This window comes from Lissotriton helveticus, chromosome 1_1, assembly GCF_964261635.1.
Source record: "Lissotriton helveticus chromosome 1_1, aLisHel1.1, whole genome shotgun sequence".
Classification (NCBI taxonomy): Eukaryota; Metazoa; Chordata; class Amphibia; order Caudata; family Salamandridae; genus Lissotriton; species Lissotriton helveticus.
The window spans coordinates 630,333,650-630,345,493 of record NC_136057.1 but is presented as its reverse complement, the minus strand read 5'-3'; the positions used below and the strand labels follow the sequence as shown (position 1 = coordinate 630,345,493).

At 46.2% G+C, this 11,844-nt stretch overlaps 1 protein-coding gene across 3 annotated transcripts in view; it reads right to left on the bottom strand.

Annotated features, from left to right (window-relative positions):
- Nucleotides 1-226: 226 nt before the first annotated feature.
- Nucleotides 227-11,844, bottom strand: part of PROSER2 (proline and serine rich 2) — a 235,289-nt gene continuing 223,671 nt past the window's right edge. For all 3 annotated transcript variants that reach the window (XM_078674153.1, XM_078674154.1, XM_078674155.1), the window contains one exon: nt 227-3,377. In XM_078674153.1, the coding sequence (XP_078530279.1) occupies nt 2,359-3,377 (1,019 nt within the window). In that variant the 3' untranslated portion in view covers nt 227-2,358. The remainder of the gene's footprint in view (nt 3,378-11,844) is intronic.

Below are 11,844 nucleotides of genomic sequence, written 5' to 3'. Positions count from 1 at the left end.
TGCACATTAGGTTGTGTTTTCATCAGGAGCCCTTTCCCGCCTGAACCCCTCAAATGTATACTGGAATACACTGAAGCTTCTCTCCAGTAAGCACCCCCTCGTCGTCGTCATCAAACTTGATCAAAACATCTTGAATCCAAGCCTGGTACTAGAATACCTACTGCGTGACCCAGAGCACTCAGCCCCTCCACAACTGAGCTGTGACCTACTGTAACTTTTATTAAGCACAACATATCACAAACATGTTTTTTTAGTAAGGGGTTCTTTATTAGCAGCTATCATCTTGGCTTCACAGATTACATATGATATGGCTTTTGAGGTTAACATTTTAGTTGCAATTAAGATTTTGACCCATAAAACGTTCAGTAAAATAAATAGATATATTATGGACAGAAGGAGAAAACAAATACACATTCTAGTAAATAAAACGTAGATAAGTCAGGATCATTTTCTTCATTTAACAAACTGCTTCATCGCCCGATAAACTACTTCATTATGGTATAAATAAACAAGCAATACTCTCCCTTGAATGCTGCTTCAACACCAGTGACTGGTGTTAGAAATTACCATTTGAAAACTTAACTAAAACCTCGTCAATAGTAGTTTTCTTTGAACTCTGGAGGAAACTTCAATCAATGTTTCTTTTAATTAAAGCACGATTCCTGTCATTACAGTACTAAAATGATATCACTTGTCCCAAACAGTTACATCCTTTGTAAAATGTTATGTATTCAATTGGGGGAAAAGTCCCTTATTAAAACAAATGGTCAAAAATTAGTGTCGAGTAGGAAGAAAATTGTGACAAAAATGGCAAAAATAAATCAATAATTTTTTTTTGGGATGTTCAAATCATAACACGTGGAACCACTTCCTCCTCTGCCACTTTGAAAGAAAGTAGCGCTAAATGGACACACCCGGAGAATTATGGCACCCTATGTTCATCTGCACACTCAGGAAATTGTTGTCTATGGTACGCATGTACCATTAAGGTTCATTTACTTGAATCATCAGATAAGGAATGTAGATATTTAAATCATGACATCCGTTGTGGATTCAGTTATTCATTTTGTGACGTGCATGCCTAAACATGAAAACACATACCAAACATGGTACAATGTATGTGGATTAAAAAAAATAGTCTCAAAACGAGACGAAACACTCACGACAGAAGCCCTGGGGAATGATATACGTTCGTTGTAGTGGGCGTAGAATGAAGGGACAAGCGAGGAGTCAGATATTTCTGGCCATGAACATCCTCAATCCTGACAGACACGCTTTGGAGACCATTACAAAGCTTGTGAGGCATCGCTAATGAAACACTGCACGCCCGGGGCTGAAAATATTTTACAATACGTCTAAACTTTGGCTTCACAATGAGTTTGTTCATGTAGCTACAGGTTGTGCCACAATGCCTACATTCACATGCTGTCAGCTGAACTGTCACGTTGTACGCCAAGTGTTTCCAGGGCCTGGTCCAACACAGGACTGACTGAGCCAGGGAAGGTCACCAACAGAAACGCATCGGAGCAAATGTGGTCACGTGCTTCCGGGGCATGCCTGAGAGACGCAATGCGCCTCCGAGTCATAACGTCACCAGATGTGTTACCAGGAGGAAACGATACACCGAACAGAGTTTTGGTGGGGATGGTGTGGGTGTGAAAGGCTAGTTCACAAAAACAGAGGGCATGAATACATATATATACACAAAACTATAAGTAAATATAGTTAATACAAATCTGACCACTTTTTACCTCATTCCCCTTCTATCAATGCTGGAATTTCACCTGGGATTCTCCAGGTCATCACAGCACGTGCTACTAACTAGATTTTATATAAGGCAATAATACAACGTCTTCCTCTCTTGCCAGTGCATTAAGTAGTGTTCCAGACATCTGGCAATATCGATTCCGGATACCCGTGCCCGTTCTCTGAGTTGTAAAGTACTGGGTTATTTAAAGAGTTACTTTAAGCCAATTTACATCATTGATATGGCTTCTATTGAAGGTGGTTTTTCACCAACCACGTCAGAGTACAGTTTATAAACCACGCAAGTCGTTTTACAGGTTGAGTTGATGAAGTTTGCACCTACTGTGGGAAACTGCCTCTACACAAGGCTTCTCTGAGTGAAAACCATACATTTCCTGTCTATCCTCCCTCGGATATGGTTGTCAGTCACGTAGCTAATGATGACTTTCCAGTGCGTGCTGAAGTCTGACAACTCCCCTGTGCGCAAGAGCACAACTGTCTTTTGTTGTAGAGATACGCCCGGCACTTGTGAAGAATCCTACTCAACTGGTCTCGCGCGCCCAGAGGCGAGTCACCTGAGAGACCGCGGCATTCCTCCCAGCCACGTTACCATCACGCGCTCTTTTTCAACAGGCCCAGTTGACGTAACGCTTCCTTCCGTGATTCCTCTGTTGCTCCCCGACCAGAAAACTGCACAGATATCCCTTGAGGCCTAAAGCCTGCCGGCCTGGGCAGTGAACAAGTTCTCCTGATCTCATTTTGAACCCGTGCCTGGCTGGAATCATGAATGCTGTGCGAAGGGACTTGGCGAGTAAATCTCTTTTCTGTTGGAGATGTTGCAGCGGGGATAGCAACCGTTTTGCCAATCGGAATGAAGGGACTTGGTTCACTAGTTAAAACCTTGTTGATATTGTCCAAGCCATTGGCAAGAGGTTTGGTTGGCGAGTAGTGCGGCTTGTGAGTGTTCGTGGCATGGTCCGTTTCAACCTCCGCGGGGGTCTCCTCCACTTGCACGGGTGTTTCTTTGATGAGCTGCAGTTTAATCAGGGCCTCGTACTTTGCTTGCTGGGAGGCCGCGTCTCGGAAGGAGGCGCTCCGCTCGCGACCAATCATTTGGCTGTGTCGCATCCGGTCCTCCACCTCCTCCACCGACAAACCTTCGGTGTGCAAGTTGGCCAGCACCTGCGCTCTGCGCTGGGATACGTTGACATTGGCCTTCGAAATGGTTTTGTTGTACTCCTTTCCCGCTTTGCTGATCACAATATTATTTGGATAGTGGGAGCCTTTGCTCAAGGGTGGCGAGGGGTACGAGAAGTAGTCTCTGTGGACGGGCGGCGGCGAAGTTGCTGCATCCCTGCGCCTTTCAACGGGCCTTTCCCCGTTGGGGGAGGTGGGCGAGAGGTTACCAGTGTCTGTTTTTTTCAAAATCTGTTCAGCAACGATGACTGGAGTCGGAACCCCTCCAAGGAGTTTTTGGCGGTCCCCTGGGTATTCATTGCTGTATAAGCCGCTGCTCCTTGCCGGCTCCATCGGAGACTGAGGAGGGGAGGCTGCCGGGGGACTGAATGTCACAAGCGGGGCTTCCTCTTGCACTGGGCCCGGCTCCTTCTCATTGCACCAAATCACGTTATCTAATAAAATATAACAAAACATGTTTTCAATTTCAGCAATACATCGAAAGTCTTACTTCACTAATGAATCATTTAAATATTACGCATAGAAAATCAGATACATTCAGCTGCTGCACCTGTTCTGCGCCTTCAGCTGACTCTATAAGCGTTCACAATTAGCATTTTAAATTAAATGCACTTATTAAATGGTGTGTAAAATCTATCTAACTCCGCTCCCACCTAGGAGAGAAAATGTATGTTCAGTGCTTTGAGTACCTGAATAGAGTTTAATTCGTATATTTTACTTTGAAGCATCATTAAAACAGAAGCAGCACCTTAAATCTCCTCCACCCACATCCCATCATGACACTATAAACTATCCTCATTTGCTCAAGATTGAAACTTACTGGATGGTAAGATCTTCATCCTCAAACCTATGCCCTATCCCAACTATCCATGAACATCTCCAAGCGCTTTGACAATTGAGATTAAAGTAATCTAGGGTGAAACCACGGTCAGTGTTCCAGTGAATTTATGGGCAGCATCCTTATTTTAAGTTTATCTTTTCAGGTCTGGCCATCGAGACAACTTTCTACTACATAGAGGATCTTTTTGTCACGGTCTTCATTCATTGATCTGTTTATTGGTCAATCAGTGTGCTTCTCTCACAACAGCATACAGCATGGGGCAATGATTCTGCCTGTTTACCCATTGGCTTTGTTCACTTTGACACAAGACAAATATACATCGTTCACATCGACCTAAAAGTAGTTCCGTCAGTGACAAATCTGGTGTAAAGGTTTTTTAAAAAAAAAAATCAACTTTAAATACCAGCTATTCATTTTGTTTGCATGTCTAGTGTCCAGTTAGATGGTGATTTATTTTCCATCTCCACTTTAAAGTTGTTGTTCTAAAAATGTTTAATTGGCATTCTTGCTCCCTGTGATTTACATGCAATTCATTCTGGTCTTCTTCACAAATAATAATAATAATGATAATAATAATAATAATACAAATAATAATAAGATGCATGGCACAACTAAAAGGCTTTTTGTAAAAAAAAAAAAAAAATACTAGTAATGTTTTTTAATTTTCACCTTTTTTATTTAAAGGATACAGGAGGCTGCACTTAACCCATCCCTGAGAAGACATGGCACCAGCTGGTTCGACGCGCCTGGAAGGGCACTCGGAACGCTCGTTTTCAATTAGTCTAGTTTTTTACTCTACATCGGGCGTATTTAACACCCGTTAAGATCCAGCAATACTTTGGTGGCGCTACATCGCACTGCCCGAGATGCAGGGCTGATGGATCCGATTTCTCCCATATGTTCTGGTCATGCGCGGGCTTAAATGACTATTGGAAGGCGGTGGTGGATTGTTTAAATGCTGTCACAGGCTGGCGGATAGAGGCGGACATGGGGACCTGCTTGCTACTCTGGTTCCCACATACCCACCGAACGAAAATTACAAGCAAATTTTATGACTTAGGTTTAAGTTTGGCCAAAAGGGAACTCACCATGAACTGGAAATTGAACCTGGGCCCCTAGTTATCCTAGATGGAAAGCGACCCTGTTGCGCTGGGCTCGAGCCGAGGGCACACTCCGACTGCAGCAGGCTAGGCGCTTAGATAATGACAAACTTCTAGAAGCGGCTAGAGCGTGGGAGGCATTGGTGACAGCGCTCCAGCGTCCAGCAGATCGCTCAAGTGAGGAGGAGGAGGAGGACATAGCATAGGCGTTGGCACTCTGGTGGGATGGATGTTGCTGAAGGGAGACAGGATAATGATAGTACACCAGGCATAGTTAGGAAGCCATCCCCTATACCATATCAGGCACAAAGGGAGTTCATGATACGTAGAGAGTTTCCATAGTTACTGTATTTGTATATATTGATTGTGGGCGCACTGACAGGGATGGGGGGCAGGGAGGGGGGGGGAGGGTTCTGGGATTTTTCTTTTCCTTGTTTAGGAGCATGAGTATCCATGGATGCTATGTGAATTGTTGCTAACGCGACCTGAGATGATTCGAAATGTGATGCTCCTTTTGTTCTTTCACAAATACCAATAAAATATATTTACAAAAAAAAATAATACAGGAGGCTGCACTTTTTCATTTTTTCTATTTATTTTTGTGACCCATGCTTACAATATATATAAAAAAAAACGTTAACCACAACACCAGCTTTTCAAGGCCAGGCCTTCTGGCTTTGCCAATGCAGGTTATAAACATGGTTTCAGAACGTCACTAAAACAGGTTGAACATGGGTACAACCAGAGACAACCTCCGTGGGCCACTGCCAGTTGATTCCTGAGCGGAGGTGAGGAACAGTGGTGCTGATATCCTCAATGCTTTGTAGGTCACCGTTCCTCTCCAGACTGGTCCACCACCCAGGTGGATGGACCTACAATACTCACTTCAGATAGTAAACCAGAAAGTATTGCAGTTGCCTACCGACTCCGCTTCCTGGGAGACTGTGTTCCCACCAAACAAGCCACTGCTGCATGGTGGGAAGGGTGCCACCTTGGCCTTGACCACTAGAGGGGGAGCAGCAGCCATGTGGTAAGCAGCATCCAGCGCTCCCTCCCGGGGTAAGCATGAACCAGAAATCAAGATACCTCTCAAGGTGCTCTAGAGAGCACGGTCATTTATGTGCCACCAAGTCAAGTCCCTAGGCAATAACCTTTGAAATACTTTAACGCTCCGTAATTGGTCCCCAAAGCCCACCCTTTGACCGTATTGCCAACTAGGTTCGATTTTGAACCATCTCCAAACAGTGCAAAGTCTATGCAGAGTCAGGAGACAATTAGGTGTCATAGGTGATGGACTGCTTTATGGTGGTAGGTTGACTCAGTTAAAATGCATGCTTTAAGGAAAAATAAAAGAAACTCAAAGGCAATATGGTAGGGACCTTGGGTGAATCGATTATTACTGAAGACAGTGGTCCCTAGACAATATCAGGTAGAAAACAACTAATCAACATATGCTAGATAGACAGTATGTTCTTTGTCCAGCCGGACAGAATTTATTATTAAATCAGCTTTGTAAAAAGGGAATCAGTAACAAATACAAGTGGGATGCAACCTGCGTCCAACTCACGAACATGGACGAACGAAAAAAAATTGTGGAAGAGGTGGGGTTCAGGCAAGGGGGAGGCAGTCTGTATTCAGTATAGTTGGACAGACTTAATTTTCATAGCAGTACCATTGTACACTGTTATCCACAACATTTGGTTACATATGGTACAGTTAGTGTCGACGTTTCGATCCATAGGGTGAAATACATGGGATCATCTTCAGGACAGTGGAATTATACATGCTTGCGTGCAAACAATAGACATTCTGTTCGTCTAACCTTGGTATATTTAAGGCACAATTACAAGTAAAGGAAGGAAAATGGGGGGGGGGGGGGGGAGAATAAAAAGGGCACAGAGCATTATGAGGGCAGACAATACAATTGAAAGAACTGTATTACATGTGCAAGCAAAAGGAGTATTGGCCGTGTAGGAAGACAAGGGAAAAATGTAACCTGTTATAGTGAATGTGACGATCAATAGGAGAAATGCAGTGCCATGTGAAAAACCGAAAGTCGCTGCGAAGGCAACATATTTGCCATTAGAAATGATCAATGCGTCAGCATGCCGCGGGGAAGGTTGGCCGTTTAAAGAGATGACCAGGGGCAAAAATTAAGGAGCGTGTGGCGATCAGTGGGAGAGGTGATGACCTGTAGGGCAGTGTGTAAAACAAACGCGATGATAGAGGGCGTGGGGGTGGAGGTTGCCAGAAATGCAAAGTATTTACCAGGGGGGTCCTGGATTTCCACAATTTATGCGTTGACGGCGAGCAGGCGCAGGGATGAGTGAGTCCTGCATGTAAATTAGAAGTGAGTTAAAACCAAGTCAGAGGGTGTCTGTGGTGAGACCGGCATGAGGGGCAGCAAGTCTTACCAGATAAACGGCCTGTTAGAGAGAGGCCGGGAGCCGCTGAGGTTTGGAGAGGGCGGACATCAGGATCCTTCAGGGAGAAGAGTGGTCGGATAGGGACGTAAGGATAGTGAAGCCTTCGCTAATAGCAGTCACGGCGATGGACTTGTAGAGTAACAGTCGAATTAGCAACAGAGGAAAAGGGGATGCAGGGCGGAGGAGCCGGCGGCTTCGGCGGTCCGACACTAACCGAGAAAATTGCTCCAATGAGATCCTAGTTGTGCGGCTCCGGCAAGGCAGTCATGGCGCAGTGAAAAAGTGAATGGCGGAAGCGGCTGTTAATCGCGGTGGCGGTCATGTGATACAGGTCAAGTGATTTGGGGGCATGTGATCGGAGTAGAAGGCATGTTGGAAAAGGAGGAAAAATAGAATGGCCATCTTGGAGTAGTATCAGTAGAAGGGGAGAGTGTAGAAGAGTAGGGTCTGCTTTCCTATGGTCACTCCACTTTTTGCTTCACTGGTTTTCGACTTTAATGTGGCTGTGGGCCTGCTAATCAGACCCACAGCCCAGCTGTTCTCGCTCTAAATTCCTACCATGTACTTTAGGTACATCACCAATTGGGAATTGGGTCACTCTTGTGAGTCCCTGTACAGTGTACCATAGGTACCCAGGGCATAGGTGCACCCAAGGCCTACCAGGGGCTTCAGCATATCTTATGCCACCCCTGGCTGGCCTTCCAAACTGACACAACTGGCTGATCACTCAGCTGGGGCAAGGTTGTGTAATCACCCCTTGCTTAGTGTATAGTATTCCTATACCTAACCATTATATATAGACACATATGCACCTATAAGTCACTCCTATGGCAGGCCTAAACAATCCTGAAGGCAGAGTGCTTGGTTTTATGTGAGATGAGGCTCTAGCATGAACTGAGCCTGTCTGCAGCTTTCGGAACCAAGTCCATATAGCTGTTTATGATATAGCCATACCATATACTCTTAAGTGCATTATCATCATCCTCGCGGTTGAATGCTAACTTTGGTTTGGCTTTATCAAAACATGTTGTGTAAGGTGTCATACGCTTTGGAATACTACCCCCTCGCCAGTTCTGGCGACGGGGGTAGCATTCCACCCTTCTAGAGGGAGAAGACATGTTGTTCCTACTAATCCCGGTTAAAGTTAACCAGAGCCTCAGCATCACAAAATGGATGCTGCTGCCACAGACACAAGTCTGACCACCTGCTGCTGGGAGTCCTTCCAGCGAGGGAGGCTTGGACAATAGGTTTCCTGTTTTGGGAGGTGCTAGCACCACCCCAGACAGGCCATGGTGTATTGGGGCAAGGAGGGCTGAATGAAATGAGACACTGCCTGGGGCACACAAGGTATCCCATGCATAGTCCGGTTCAAACCGGTGCTGGGGCACTCCAGCCCCAGCTCTGGTGTGAAACTGGACAAAGGGAAAGGGGTGTAACCACCCCCTTCCCTGGTCCCACCCATAGAAGGGACCTAGCAGGTAATCCAGCCCCTAAATTTGGTATATAGGTAGGAGCGGAGTCTAGAGACTTTAGATTTATCCTGACTGAAACTTGAAACGAAACTCTGGACCTTCGACGTTCTACCTGAAGATAGAAGACTGAAGAATCTCCCTTGTGGTCAAGGAGTGACCTCCCTGTGTAAGCAGGCACCATCAAGCGATCAACGGTTTGCTTTGTCGACGCTCCTGCCGGAGCCCGAGCACAGAGCCTGACAAGACCCGGACTTCCAGACTTCCTTCAGCCCGATCCACAGCCACAGCAAAGCTGAGACCCGTGGAGGCGACGAGAGACGTGGGACCGGCCATCTTGGAAAGCCAGCGAATTGCTTTCCGTGCAACTTCTGAGGCACCCTCGAAGTTGTGCATTGGGGATTGAGAAGCCCCAGCCCCGAGCACCAACTGCACCGAAGATCAGCCCTCCATACTCCACGAGTGCCGCGTGGGGCCCTTCTGCATTTTCCTGCTCGACGCGTCTGTCCGGTCACTTGCCCGTTGGCTAGTGGCCTCTGTGACGACGAACCTTTGAATTTACACCGCTGGTCTGGTTGCTCCAGACTGGCCCCTGCTTCCCTGAAAATGAGAAGCCCATCAGACCTTGCTGGTCTGATCCAGAAGCCATCTTCGATTCCTGCGTGTGTTGCCTTTGCCAAGGCTTGTTGACTCCAATCCGGAAGCCGACACCGCCGACAGCGAGAGCCTTCGTGGGACAGTCCGTATCCAACTCTTGGTCGTCGTCGACACCTCCTGGTCCACATGGCTGCAGAGACAAGCTTCCCGACATCACCTGATTGCTTCGCGACATCGCCTGGTTCCTTCCTGGTCACTGGCTAGTGACCCAGACTCTGTTCCCTCTGCTTTCAGGTACTCTTCATCCTCGATCCGCCCTTGGATCCAACCGGACACTTCCCTCCTGGTCGCCTGCAGCATCTTTCTTCAAGGCTCCATTGGATTCAGCGACAAAACCCGACACACTTTGACACCTATGCACCCGCTTCCTGTGGGTGAGGTAACGCGAGTACTTCGGTGCTCCTGTGGGTATTAACTATCCTAGTTTTCAGTAGCTTTCTCCTAGTCCATCCGGAAGTGACCTAAAAGAACTAGTTTCCAATTCTTACGTTCCCATTCTAACTCTATGGTAACTCGGGTGTGTGTAAAGACACTGCACACGCATCCCGTGGGCTTCCTGCTCCCTATCCTTTGGTAGTGCAGTGTAGCCCCAGCGATTCTCCAGGCCCTAGGCCTATCCTTTGTTCATGACGTGGTTCTTATACCACTATTTTAGTATATGGTTCGAAGTGCCCCTAGGGCATTACTGTATTTTGTGCAACTTATTGTATGATAATTGAGTATCTTGTTATTTGCTCATGTCTCTGACCTCATAAAGAGTTCAGAGGATTGTGTTAGTAATAAATACATATATATTTTTATATATAACCTGTGTGGTGTACTTTCACTTGGTATTAAAGGGGTTACATATGGTAAAACAGCTGGCTTCACATGCCCTCTTGAGTTTAGCCTAAGACTGCTTTGTCCATGCTACCACTAGGATAGCTGGTCTATAAGGTTGACTTTACAACCATCACCATAAGGGTTGTTTGGACTGGTGCAAGGTGCTCACTAGAATAGTGAACATCATATACCAGGCCAACTTCTCACATTGGTGTGCAGCGGTTGGGATTTGAGCTTGCTGTTTTACCAATTGTAATCTTTGAGATATCATTTGAAAGATCACATTAGGTACCATAAGTACATATAACAAGACCTATAATACTTAAGTTCTACTGAACTTAGTTGTTGTAGACCAAAGGGCCTAGCACACCCTGACTACAACTCCTAGAGAGGTTTAGTAGGAAACACTTAGTGTAGGTAGGTGCACACGCCACACCTCACTAGATCATGTCTGCCACAGGTGAGCCAAGTGTGTCTCTGCCTGTGGGAGGTGACCCTCCAAGGGCACCCTCCAGATATGAAATACTCAACTTCCAAGAGCTGAGACACTTGTGTACCACAAGGAGGTTGAAACAAGGTTCTAACCCTACCCTTCAGCACCTGATAGAACTCCTAGAAGGTTATGATGTTCTTAAGGCCTCTAGCTCAGGTCTTACAGGTAATGCAGATGAGGTCCTGCCCTCAGTAGAGGATACCACTGATCCTACTGTCATAGATCATGAGGATAATGAGGAAGCATAAGACTCTGTAGAAGAGGTGGGCAGCCAGGTCCAAGTTAGGAGACTTAGTCAGGCTAACCTAAGCCTACATGGGGCTGGAGAGGGGCAAGTCCCATACAGACCCATCAGTAGACGTAACCAGAGGTATAGGAGGGAAAGATCCCACTCAGGGGAATCTCTCCACTCCAATGCTTCAAGGGGTTCTCAGAGGGGAATGACTTCCCCTCAGAGGAGAGAACACCAGAGTAGGGTGAGAAAGTCCAGATCAGAATTGAGAGAGAAGAACTTGCCCTAGCCAAAGAGAAACCTGCTCTTGCAAGAGAGCAAAAGTTAAGTGGACTAGAGTCCTCTGGTGGCAGCAATATCCCTAAGGTAAAGACAGGTCCTATGACAATAGACACCTGAGTAAGATTGTGCCCCCCTACAAAGTTGAGGATGATATCCACAAATGGATAACTGCTTTGGAGAGGGCCGGCAAAGTACAGCAGGTACCCCAAAGTCAGTGGGCAGCAATCTTGTGGCTCTCCTTTTCAGAAAAAGGAAGAGACAAGCTCCTCACAGTTAGTGATGATGATGCTAACAAATACACTGTCCTGAAGAGTGCTCTGATTGATGGGTTTGGCCTTACCACTGAACAGTACAGGTTGATGTTCAGAGATACCCAGAAGAGACAGACTCAGGACTGGACTGATTTTGTTGATTGTGCCACTAAGGCTCTGGAAGGCTGGTTGCTGGGAAGTAAAGTTAAGGACTATACAGGATTGTATAATTTGATCATGAGAGAGCAAACAATTGTCAGAACCAGTTGTTGCACCAACACCTGATTGACTCAGATCTGACCTCTCCTCAAGAATTGGGAAAGAAGGC